This window comes from Petromyzon marinus, chromosome 37 (genome assembly GCF_048934315.1).
Source record: "Petromyzon marinus isolate PM22_M1 ecotype Great Lakes invasive population chromosome 37, UKy_Petmar_22M1.pri1.0, whole genome shotgun sequence".
In the NCBI taxonomy this organism is placed as follows: Eukaryota; Metazoa; Chordata; class Hyperoartia; order Petromyzontiformes; family Petromyzontidae; genus Petromyzon; species Petromyzon marinus.
This window is the reverse complement of record NC_133703.1, coordinates 15,565,792-15,579,247: the sequence shown is the minus strand read 5'-3', so window position 1 is coordinate 15,579,247 and position 13,456 is coordinate 15,565,792. Positions and strand designations below refer to the sequence as shown.

General features: G+C 48.9%; 1 protein-coding gene across 2 annotated transcripts in view; it reads right to left on the bottom strand.

The window, feature by feature from the left end:
- Positions 1-13,456, bottom strand: part of LOC116949698 (guanylyl cyclase C-like) — a 75,413-nt gene that overhangs the window by 26,554 nt on the left and 35,403 nt on the right. For both annotated transcript variants that reach the window (XM_032967299.2, XM_032967300.2), the window contains 4 exons: positions 8,743-8,842; positions 5,664-5,750; positions 3,942-4,013; positions 932-1,039 (listed from right to left, as the gene is read on the bottom strand). In XM_032967299.2, coding sequence (XP_032823190.1) covers positions 932-1,039; positions 3,942-4,013; positions 5,664-5,750; positions 8,743-8,842 — 367 coding nt within the window. The remainder of the gene's footprint in view (positions 1-931; positions 1,040-3,941; positions 4,014-5,663; positions 5,751-8,742; positions 8,843-13,456) is intronic.

Genomic DNA, 13,456 nt, shown 5'->3' with positions numbered 1-13,456 from the left:
CAATGTTGAAACGAGTTAGTTTAACGCGTGTGGATTGAAACGATGTACCTGCTGAATCGAGTCGCGAGCCTGAAACATGAGAATCCGTCGAATCATGATGAGTGCAGATTTTTTGCACCCCAGAGTAAATGCACGCACAGCCCTTTGTCGGTTCCACTGCTGGACTAGGAACACGTTCGCCACCTTTCAACTGCACAGTTCAAACTGCGGTGCGACCAGCTGGCTCGTCCTTCAGAGCGAGCGCCTCTCAATCACAAGCACGAGAGTTCAATCCGTGGTTGGTGGTTGACTTGGCCCATCATCTCCCCGGGGTTGATAAAATAAATACCACCTCGTGGGGGAATTCAACAGTGCTTATCCCTTGTTTCATTTCAGTTTCAGTTTCATTTATTTGGTGTAGCCCTGTGAGCCATGCGGCTCTTGACTCGGGTGCAACCGCAACAAAACGAAGACATGAACAAGAAAACATCTTAAAGTGACTACACGCAACAGAAAAATCCTGGAAAAAACAGCAAAGTCTTCCAGAAAAAAACACCGTATTTCAACGCTGTGTGCAAAAATCCCAGTGGGATGCCAGTCAAAGAATAACAACCATAAGACAATGTAGATTGAAGTTATCAAGCTAACTCTGTACGACAACAAACAAACATGGCTAAATCAAAACGTTTTCAAAATCACCAAAATAAAGCGATAAAAACAATGTCACAGTAATCATAGGAACTGTGATTGAAATTTAACAATATACAGACTCGCCCTCGCCACGGTCATGTGGAATTTCCGCCAATGGCTCAGGGCTGTAAACTGGAGATGCCCACCACGTCAACGCCGCATTGAGCAGCAAATCACTTCGGCTTTTAATCAATAACACCTCCGCCGAGAGCCCAGCTGTGTCATTCGCGCTGGTGAGAGTTGAGCAACTGCCGTCACTCACCCAAAGGGAACCTCTGCTGCAGTAGTCGGTCACAGCGTACGTAACCCCGATGCCTCCCACCGTGGTCCCGTAGAACTTGTTCAGGTTGTCGCAGGCCATGGATATCAGCTGTGAACGAAGCGGTTTGCGTCGTTGTTACAGGATGCATCGCTGTGGAGCATCACGGTATGGCAGCGAGAGCAGTCTATGCCACTGCGGTCTCAAGAGGTCACACGTTTGGCGCATCGGTCATTTCGCCGACTACGCTTGTTGAATGAATGGATAAACAAGCGGAACCCATTTGCGTGCCTGCGCATATTAATAGAATGCATTTTTAGGTCCGGTAGCCTATTGACTTTCGAGATTAAAATTATCTCGCAGCATTTGCGTAAAAAAGCAAGCAAAGTGTTGACTGGTTTAGAACTTCTGGGGCTCACCGGCAGTAGGGATAGTTAAACAAGCGCTGCTTCATTAATAGGTTTTTACCTTTTATCTGGCACAAAAAACTGACACCTTTATACAAGGGATCATGTTTGCAATAACCACAGCACAAGTAGTCAAAATGCAAACAAAAAAGACAACTCTGATAATAATATGCACTGTCCTTGAATTTGATTGGTTCACACCCGAGACGGCTTTTCTTAGAGCCCAGTCTCCACTGGTGTTGGACCAGAAGACGCCAAAAGGCATACAACTAAAAGGTCTCATAATGTAAGTGCTTACCCCGAGCTCTCAATACTCTGATGGTGCGCTGTTTTTGAGTTGTACGCCTTTTGGCGTCTTCTGGTCCAACACCAGTGGAGACTAGGCTCTAAGAAAAGCTGTCTCGCGTGTGGACCAATCAAATTCAAGGACAGTGCATATTATCAGAGTTGTCTTTTTTGTTTGCATTTTGACTACTTGTGTTGTGGTTATTGCAAACATGATCCCTTGTATAAAGGTGTCAGTTTTGGTGGCAGATAAAAGGGTAAAAACCTATTACTAAATCTTGTTACTGGCAAAGGAGGTCTCATAATGTAAACGCTGCTTCGTGTTACCTAGTGTTGTTGGCCATCTATCTCAACTATGTCTTTGCAAGTCACCTTCAGTTGCTGTGGCATTTGAGAGGTGTTCAAATTAAAATTCTCACCCTTAAATTGATTGGTTGGTGATGCTGCATTGCCATTGGTGAACAAGCACAATCATATATATTACTTTAAGGAAGCTTTGTTTACGAGTGTGAGATTTGTCTTAATTATTTTATTTATCCTGATTAAATGTCAGTTATGCATAGCGAGAGCCACAGAAGCGGTGGCGCTTGCCAGCGATCAGAACCTTGGAGGAGAGGCCTGGTGGCTCACACAGATTTGTGAAGCTCCCAAGCTTGTGAAACGAGCGTGCGTGTTGCGACGTCGACTGCCATCCATTGGCAAATGCCCTCTCGTGTTGATGTGTGCCACTCTGCGCGCACTACACAAATCTAGCCGGATTGCAGAGCCTCTAGTCCTCAACTAACTCGGATCCATTTTTACTGACCACCTCACGCTGTCAACACATTTGGAAGCATAGCAAGTCACCAGCTTCAATCATTCGTAAAGGGAAGTGGTACAGAATGCTTTAAGATCAGCAGGGGGCACCCTGTCACCTTCAACTAGCATCCTTGAAACACGTGCTGCGTTGTATTATTTTAATTCATTTGTCAATGTACTGCTGAATTAAAGTCTCCTGCGTTGGTCACGCGGGGGTTATAAGAATAGGTTTTACTCTTTCTGGCAATAAAACAGTTTTGTTAAGATGATAAAACACCAAACAGAAACTCCTTGCAAGGAATCATGTTCGCATTAACCACACGTACTTACAAAAACACGCACACACAAAAAAACTACTCTGGTAGTATATGATGCATTGTCTTTGAAACTGATTGGTCCACACCAGAGACAGCTTTCTTTAGAGCTTAGTCTCTGTGTGCATGTTCACCACAAGTACGTGTGGTTAATGCAGACATGATTCCTTGCAAAAGAGTTTCTGTTTGGTGTTTTATCATCTTAACACAACTGTTTTATTGCCAGAAAGGGTAAAACCTATTCTTACATTTTGACACTTGGCAAGGGAGATCCCATGACATGCGGGGGGTAGTTTTATCATACTTCACCACACTGGTCAGTGGCAGGTTGGTGGGAAGGGATTGGGCGGGGGGGGGGGCGTGTATTTAACCAGGTGAATTTTCGCCTGGTACAAATGAACGCTGAGTTCTCACCTGGCTAAACAAACAAGAATTGGAACTCGACTTGAGACATCACTTGCCACTGATGTTAGTCATGGCCAGGAATTTAACTCTCGGTTCACTGGGTTCATAGCGCAAGTGCACCAATTCACTGCGTCACCGTGAGTGGCATCGAATATACATGCCCCATGAACCGTACATTTTGTGTACAAATGAACGTTGAATCAACGTGACCACCACTTTGTGAAAAGCCAACAGGGATTGCGCTGTGGTAAGAGACCGGTCCCTGCCATAGGACTGAGACATTTCCAACCACGCGCCTCCGGGGACACCAACGAAGATGACTAAAATGCTCCTCCTCCGAGTGAGTATTGCGTTCTCCAATGTCTTTTAGGGTTGTACCACGGTGTTACAACCATCCGAACGCTGTGTCACACTACTGCGAAAGACCGAATAGTCCCATGAGCCCAGACCAGATATAATTTCGCTTGTTGGGCACCGTCTGAGGTTACATAACTTCAGTGGTTCCAATTGCTTTAAGTGGCCAATAACATTGAATTGTGTGATAACAGTTTTGAACGTGTGGGTAAAGAGCTTCATAGCTCATCGGATTCCTACAGTTTAAATAACATGATTCTGGTTAAGATTCTAAATCGTATTCGCCACATAAATACATCGGCACGACTAATTCTTGCTACCTTAGGTGGTACCAACTTCTACTCTGGGCCAAGGACTAATGCAGCATGGGAACTCTTTTGAGTTTGACCTTGACTTGACCTTGTCGTGGCTTTGTTAAAAAAAAAGAGCCCGTGCCGCTCAGTGACTCACGAGGCAGAGTTCCCTCTTCTGCGTGTTGGTGAACTCCCTGTCGTACACGCTCAGCGGCTTGAGCATGACCACCTGATGGACACAGGTTACGCGTTAGCGTTCTTCACCAATGTTCCACGAACCCCACCACCCGACACGGCCACTCAGTTCAGGTTGGTCACGTAAACAAAACATGCCGATTGGTCACGAGTTCAGCGACACCGGGTGTGTTAGACAGTAAACCCACACACATCCCTCCGAGGTCGGTAAAATCAATAACACTTGCTGATGGCCCTCAAGGTGGAAATGTAGATCATAATCCTTGCCATAGGAATGTGGAATTATCTGGTTCAGGAGCACAAGCGGAGATAATCACAGCCTCCCCCTCCCTTGTTTGATCGCGAGCGTACTTTGTTCGACCGCGAATTTTAAACTTGTGACACTTTTTAACTTCAGTAGGAGGACGGCTGCTCCATATTTGGAGTTTGCGGTGTCTCTCTCCCCATGGTCGCGTGGATTTATTCTCCGGGTCCTCCGGGTTTCCCTCCACATTTAGAGATGTGCATTGAGACTATTTAGAGTATTTTGCTGCTATGAATGTCCAAATGACGGGCCACTTTGTTGAGCTATCATTTGTGGCCAGGTCGCTTCTGAAAAATAAGTTAATACCTCAGCGGGCTTTGCCTGGTAGGATTGGGATGGTTTACTTTTATTTGTATGTGTTTGGGTGATTTGTTTTCTTGTACTCTGAACTCCTATCATGTTTTTGCATTGTGTGTTATTGTAACGTTCTTACCCACCCCCTTAGGTTTATAGCTAATCGGGTCCCTTCGGTATAAATAAATATTCTGATTCTAAATCTGAATCCTCTAAATCTGGGGACCGAACCACCAGAACAATAACGGCTCGTGATATTCGCATTCGAACCCTCACGGAAACGCTTCAGGACGGGCCCTACGGCCAGACCTCATGGCAGAGGGCAATGGGTTAAAAATAAACCGACCACACCACGGCCACAGCGCGGGGGCGACGCAACCGCCCCAGCCGCCGAAGCCGGCGCAAGCGACGCCGGCGCGCCAGCGGGCGCGGCCGGTGGCGCGTGGAGCGCTTTCGAGCCACCACCTGGCGCACAACGGCTAGGGGCCACGTGTCGTTGTCTCGTTGTCGTCTGGGACCGTCCCCGTGCTGTTGTTTTGCTGCCTTGCCCAAGGCTTGCGAATCGGTGTACTGATGCGATTTGAACGCATTATCTATTGTACGTATTTATATTGTCGCGATATGCCTACCCTTTCCGATGCTTTGCACTCCGATCGTTTTTTTTTTTTTGTGTTGGTTGTCGTCGCAACTTTCTGACCCGACCCTACCGGACATCTGTGAAAAAGAGCTTCATGGCTCATCGGATTTCTCCAGGATAAATAGAGATTCTGATTCCAGAGGAAGCAGCGCTGGCGAAATACGCCTGCGTGTTGTATGTACGTAGCCAACTGTGCTAATCGGAGGCGCGGGTTCACCGCTTGACTTTCCCCACAATAGTGGCCCGGTACTCATCTTAAACGACCCTGGGCGGACGACGGACTGAGCCGGGAGCGTTGACACTCTCCCTCGTTGGACGCGCCGGCTAAAAAGCGGCGGTGCGCTTCGTCGCGTGACATTGCCGGGGACGTAAAGCGAGCTCATCAGGTGGTCACCACGTGAAACACAGCGCTGCAAAGGGGGCGGGGGGCTCTCTGTGGCACAGTCGACCTTGTTGTCGTATTTCTTCTTGGTGATGGCATCCGACTCAAAGCTACCGTCCGGGACGAAGTAGACGCTGAGCTTCCGCTGGTGCACCTGCGGCGGCAAAACGGGACATTTCAGAAAGCGGCGACGGCTGTGTGCGCGGAGACGCGGTTCTCGATTTTAGCGAGTTGATGGTGTCAGGCCGGTCACCAGTAACTGCGTAAATAATATCACGTTAAATTTGGTTCCACCCCCTGACCCCCCCCACTAATCTCTGACGAAATTCCAGCTCTGAGTGTGAAAACATCGAGTTTCGACTGTTGTGCGACGAGCCTCGCTCTAAGCTTGATTTGAAGCTTTCGTGACTGCAGGAATCCTTACTCTTTGGTTCTTTCGGTAAAGTCACGTGGGTAGAAAAATAATAATATGGATCACGACGTTTCGTCCTCCACCTGAGGACGATTGCTTGTGTGGCGATCGAAACGTCGTGTTCTATTATATTTCCTACCTAACGTGACTTCACCGAAAGAACCAAAGAGTACGAGCCTCGCTCATCTTGCGCCAGAGCGGGTGAGGAAAGTGCTGCCCTCCTCCACCGTGCTCGTTGGAGGGAATCCCAGGGGTAGCTCTGCGGCATTCGCTTCTGCGGGCCGTTCCCGGACACGAAAGATTCGTGCTGCTCTCTGTGAGAGATCCGAGAGAATTCTGTGACTCGTGACACGACGCCGACAGGGCAGTCGGGAAACAAACATTTGGGGGGAGAGGGTGGTGGGGGGGAGGGGAAATGGCAAAATAAACACAGCGAGAGCTCGATGGCCAAGTTAACACGGTGGCTATGGCAGCGGTGGGGATGGAGCGGCAACAATTGATGTCTGTCAATTCCTACATTTGTATGAATGCGGCGTGAAACGGCGCAGATGTTCTGCTTATCGGCGCTGCGCAACTAACCCGGAACCCTGAAATCAATTCCCGGCCGGGTCCTATCCTCCTATGCCACCCCTTCAAGCCCTTCACCCCCCCCCCCCCCCACAACTCTCCGATGTGGTTAAGCGTGAGCTTACGAGTGTGCGTGACCGTGTATGCATGGATGAGTGCGAGTGAAAAAACACACTCCCATGTCCGACACGGCATGAAGGAGGCCATTATCAGCAGTGACTTGAGAATGGCTGGAATTTTTTGTGTCTTCCAATGTTGGCGATTCGACATTGAACTTTGCAGCCACTAGATGCCGCTATATTCACCGCAATTAAAAAAAAAAACGAATTGTGCAAACTGGATTGTGTAAGGGGCCGTCCGTAGTGGACGATTTTGACCCCGACCCCCCCCCGTCGTCACACGGCGTCACAAAAAGTCAGACCCCACCTCGAATATGACGTCACAAAGCTCTGCCCCCCCCCCCCCCCCAAAAAAAATATATAGAACATGCTTCAAATCGCTTTAAATTATTGTCATTGCAGTGCGTATTTAATGTGGCGGTGCAGTCTGATGTTGTAGGAGAAAATATTTAAAAAATCTATTTAATTAAGTAGAACGTGTTGTCCATATTTATTTAAAGTTGCGCATTTTGATGTGACGTCACTTTTCTCAACCCCCCCCCCCTCGTCACACATCGTCACAAATGTCTGACCCCCCCCCCCCCAGGTGCGTGACGTCATTTATGAACGGCCCCTAAACTACTTCACGGCCACGTTTCAAAACTGTCGATTGCATTTCTAAATTGAATAGTAGTGCCGTGGTGGTGAGGTGTTATCTCTTCGCAGGAGGTCATGGGTTCGATCCCGACCCGTGACGATGACTGTGTATTTGAAGTCCACAAGCGTGGTCACCACATCTACGCCTCTACATAGGGAACAAAACAGGTGGACTTCTCCACAAATCTGGCTGACGCCTGATGAAGCTGGTTGTAATTACTGGCGAAATGTCGTACTCAGCTTGTAAATGTTGTGGCTTGGCTCTCCAACACACCCGGTGTGTGCTGTACTCGTGACGAATTGGCCACGTTCTGTTTACGTGACAACCCTTACTAGTCGGCTGTGTCGGGTGGTGGCGGGTTTTAACGACACATTTATTTATTTACGCGATCTAACCCAAACGCCTCTATTATGGCAGAACTGATAGCTCAGTGGGCTTCATCTGGTAAAGAAAATAGTTAAGACTCAGAGTTTACATTTTTAAATTGCTAATGTTTGCCTTCTGAAACAAAGTGCACGTTTGGCCCCTGCGCGTTATATCCGTGGAACATCGCTTCGCCGTACGTGACAGATAGCGCCCTTTATGTTCCACCGCAGGTCCCTGGGCTTGCCGACTTCTTTAAAAGACGGCGGATCGTCCATGGCCGCCCCATTCAAACCGAGGCTTCGCGAAAGTCAACGCGTCCGCGAAGCACAGCACAACTGCGGAGCCCTCTCCGACCTCCTGCGATGTAAAAGCGTGGGTACTCCCCGGCTCGTCCACGACGTCTGGCCAGAGTGGAAGAGCGGAGCCAATTAAATACTCTCCACCGGAGCTGTCTAGAGCTCCCACAGGATCGAACCATTCCATCAGCGGTGGTATGAGCAAGCAATTGCAGGGCTGCGTTTTTTTTAAAACATCTACCCTCGAGCCTAGAGGGGTTCTCTGGAGGGTAATGTGTGAGTGAGAGGGTATATGCATACATATATGTGTGTGAGTGAGTGAGTGCATAAGTGAGTGCCAGCCTTCATAGGTGCTTGCTCATAGCACTTGTCCTAACAGTCTGTTAAAGGCTATAAGGGGGGTATTTAAAGTGTGGGCAAGCGTTAGTTGTAGTGTGGTCAGTGTGCTGCACTAAAAGTCCGGCCACCCGAGTTCGATTCCCGCTCACGACCAATCACAGCGGCAAATATTTCATCTGATCATGGGCCTCCTCTAGATTCGACTCAGCCTCAGATGAGTACCTGGTACGGTGTGTAAACATCGGCACGTGGGAGACAAAGGCGGCCGGGGCGTGGTGCCGGCCAACCCACCCCCTCGTGTGCCGTGCTGTGCCAGCCTTCATAGGTGCTCGCTAACAGCACTTGGCTCAACGGCCTGTTAAAGGCTATCCCGGGGGTATCTCTTGTATTTGTCTTTCGGATCGTTGCACCTCGTGTGTGCTATTGTTTTCGTCCTCCGGAAGGTCCCCGAGCTTCACCCAGGGGATGACCCATCTCTGTGTCCGCAGCTGCCGCTCCACGCTGTACTTCCTGCGTTGGAGAGAGACGCGGGTTCCATCAGCAAAAGGGCATCCAGGAATTGTCGTCTTTTTTGTTGTTTAAAGCTCAAGCCTACAGCGGCAACATAACGCTTCGCTTTGGTCCGTGCCGCTATTGCTCATTAATAATAGTTTGATGTCGATTTAAAGCTTTCGTGACTGCAAGGATTCATCCTCTTTGGTTCTTTCGGTAAAGTCACGTAGAATGACAGCTCTGTCATCCCGACAGTTCTGTTCTTTCACCTGAAGAAGGCCACTTGTGTTGTGGCCGAAACGTCGTGAGAATTTTATTGTGTTATTTTATATTATTAAATTATTATTTTATTCTCATTCTACGTGACTTTACTGAAAGAACCAAAGAAGATGGATAGTTTGATGGCACGTCATTCGTGCGAATTGTGCTCATGAACGCTGAGCATTGCGAATCACGTTTCGATACGAATAGTGACGACGCGCGATGATTTCAACTTGTAACTCGCCACTGCGCGGTATTCACTCACTATCGTTGAGAGACAACGATTCGGAGGCGAGAAGGAGGAACCGTAGACAAGCAGTAAAGCAGGCACGTCATGAGCCGGCGCCAACAATCGCCCAAGCTCTGCGGTCCTCTACATATGAAGGTGTTATCGGCCAATGAATGAGCGTTTACATGTGGGAGGAAACGGAAGCACCCGGAGAAAACACACGTGTGCGAGGGGGGAACACTCGATCCCCATACAGACAACACAGGTGGAGTCCACATTTTTGCTGTACTGCCTTCTTTCGTATGTCTTTATGTTGAACTTCTTTCGCACCGTACGTAGCCAACCGTGCTAATCGGAGGTGCAAGTCAGGGTGTGGCACTGGCTCGACGTCCACTGAAAGCGAGGTTCACAACGTTTGTGCGATCCGCCAGCCCTTGCCCCCCCACAGTGCTGGATTTACAGGCCACGTGCATAGCCACTATTGCCCAGATATGCATCAAAACATTGTTCGGACCACAGTGAAAAACAACACGAACCAGATCGAGGGTACTGAGGTTAACACATCACGAGCTCGAAGCGGCGACAGTCACACATGAGTGCTCCACATCAGAATAAGTCCCCAGAATGACCAAACGGATGCCCGTGGTGCCAATCCTGGAGCATCTCGCTTAGCTCCTCACACCAGCCCAGGGTATTGTCAAGTCACACACGCAAAAAGTCACGTGCAACGCGCGATTGGTTGAAATGAAGACGCATCGTTGTGGGAAGCCATGGTGCATTGGTTCATGCACTGCACTATTATGACCCTGGTTTCCTGAGTTAAATTGCTGGACACGACCAACATCAGTGGTGAGTGACACCAGGCATGATGTTGTTTGGCCACACTTCAACACGGTGAAGTGTGGCCAAACAACCCCATGCCTGACAGGGATGAATATTCTACATATTAGTAAAACAGCGAACAGATTATTTAATGGACGGAAGGGTGGTACAGTGGTAATGCTTGTGTCTTACGGCAAGGTCCTGGGTTCAATTCCCAACGTGAGTGCAGAGCAGGGCAGAGGAGCGACGCTCACAACAACGAGCAGAGTGCCGGGCAACTAAATTGCGATAAGTTGGCACTGTAGGCAGCACAGCTGGTGCGTCTGCCAGTCATCTCGGTCAGTCAACCCGTGGCACCTGGGTCTGTCCCGTGGCCTCCTGTCAGCGAGCCTTCGACACTTCACGTGGCCGCAAAGTGCACCTGGCCTGGCACAGGCGCCGTGGGGACGTCACGGTCACTGAATGGTGAAGGGCGGATGTTGGAGTGTGTATGCTCTCCACCTGTTCCTCATGGGTTTCCTCTGGGTTCTCCGTTTTTCTCCCATATCTAAAATACCGCCGTATGTTGCAACCAATATTGGCCAAAACATCCCAATTTTTAGAAAGAGAGGAAAAAAACCGTGAAAAGTACCCAATTGAGATTCGGTGAGGCTTTCCTGGGTAAACAAGTGTGGTAGTAATTGTAAATAATCAGGAGATTCCTGAAAATAATAAACTTAGTTACAAAAAGTGAAATGTTTGCTGCAGTTATAAATATAATGTCAAATTCCATTTTAACAGAATTGCAAAATAGCTGCTTTGACAGTGCACAACTGTATACAACTATTCTCATACGTTGACTGCATTCGTACACAATGCACCAGGCTAAAAAAAGACCCACTTCACACCGTCGTATAAGGGAAACAAGGCCAGTGGTGTAACCACGATTTATAGAAGACGAATAGTCACAATAACTTCCTTTGTTGTTGAGAAACCCATCAATTGCAGAGAGAGTCCTTTAGCTTGGCGACAAGATGGGCGTGAGGCCAAATTCGTGACTTTGTCCATTGTGAATTGAGAAGCAATGCAGTGAAAACGCCGAGTGGAATTAATTGAAGACTCTCCTCCCCCATCCCCCCCACCCCCAATGTCACTACCATCTCTCTCCTCTCCCCCATGTCCTCTCCAAGCATCTTTCTCGACTGCCTCCTGACCTTCATCCCGTCTCCCATGCTCTGACTTGAAAAACATTCGCGACTGACCATTTCCGAAAGGACGCTCTAAATACTTACACGGCCGGTATCGTTTCGCGACGCTACTGTGCTGTTCTCTACTCTTGCGCGTATGATGTGCAGCGATATCCGTTCAGGAGCCACCGTTCCAATGTCGAGTTATGCTGCTGGCCCACGACGAGGGGGCTTTCAAGGAGAGAGCTCGCGCAGCTTTTGACCAATTCCACGAATAGGCGTTTGTGTTTTTAATACGAAGCTAAATGGGTTCGTTCACGTGTGAGCCCCCTCTAGCCACAAGAGGCCGCTAAGTTCACTGTAATATTAAAAAAAAATACGTAAACACATTCCTGAATGGGAGGGGAGCATATATTTACCCCCACAGTGACCTACTTGTTCAGATTTTTTTTTTACATATTTGCCAGTGTTTACAGTGAGATGTATGGGAGCAGTGTCCTATGATTAGCAGATCATGAGGTCTGTGGTTCTGTAATCTGAAGCACAGGCAATAATAATCGAAGAAGACATTTTTTTGTGAATGGGCACACAGTAATGCTATTGGGGATGGGGCGTGGGGTTGGCGCTTAGCGTCACTGTGCAACGAACCCAGTGAGCAGAGTTCGATTCCCAGTCATGGTTAGTCACCATCTGAACCGGCGGGGTGAAATCTGAACCGGCGGGGTGACATCTGAACTGGTGGGGTGACATCTGAACCAGCGGGGTGACATCTGAACCCGTGAGGTGACATCTGAACCAGCGGGGTGACATTTGAACTTGTGGGGTGACATCTGAACCGGTGGGGTGACATCTGAACCAGCGGGGTTACATCTGAACTGGTGAGGTGACATCTGAACTGGCAGGGTGACATCTGAACTGACAGGGTGACATCTGAACTGGTGATGTGACATCTGAACCAGCGGGGTGACATCTGAACCAGCGGGGTGACATCTGAACTGGTGAGGTGACATCTGAACTGGCAGGGTGACATCTGAACTGGTGGGGTGACATCTGAACCGGTGGGGTGACATCTTAACTGGTGGGGTGACATCTTAACTGGTGGGGTGACATCTGAACCGGTGAGGTGACATCTGAACTGGCAGGGTGACATCTGAACCAGCGGGGTGACATCTGAGCCGGCAGGGTGACATCTGAACTGGTGGGGTGACATCTGAACCGGTAAGGTGACATCTGAACTGGCAGGGTGACATCTGAACCAGCGGAGTGACATCTGAACCGGTGAGGTGACATCTGAACCGGCGGAATGACATCTGAACCGGTGAGGTGACATCTGAACCAGCGGGGTGACATCTGAACCAGCGGGGTGACATCTCAACTGGCGGGGTGACATCTGAAATGGCGGGGTGACATCTGAACCAGCGGGGTGACATCTGAACCAGCGGGGTGACATCTCAACTGGCGGGGTGACATCTGAACTGGCGGGGTGACATCTGAACTGGCAGGGTGACATCTGAACCGGTAGAGTGACATCTGAACCGGTAGGGTGACATCTCAACTGGTGGGGTGACATCTGAACCAACGGGGTGACATCTGAACCAACGGGGTGACATCTGAACCGGTGAGGTGACATCTGAACTGGCAGGGTGACATCTGAACTGGTGGGGTGACATCTGAACCGGGACATCTCTTCTTCACCAACTCGTCACTGTACCAGCATGGTGGTGAAGTTTGGTCTCCTTGACTGACAGGCAGGGGGAGGGCCTTCATCCAGCAGTGGATTATTATCACGAATAAACTGGTGTCAATATAGATTTGTTGGAGCAGCTTGCTGCATGAGAAGCACTCGCAAACATCAACAGAGGTGTTAAACTCCACTTTAGTGTGCTATTAATCAATAACTCTGCGAGTCCAACATTCAATATAAACACTAAAGCTTTCACTGAGCCGTCCAAGGTCACGATACGAGTGAGATTAAGCCAACTATTTCCATGATTACAGACCCTGTGACCATTAATTTTGTGGAGGCAAAGTTGCTTTTACAAGACATCCTACGGTCTTCTAAAGCAATGCTGCTGAACTTACTTTTTGGTTTGTTATTCCACGACACTCAGTGTGCGAGCAGGCTCGATCTTCCCGGCACACCGTTTGCCCGAC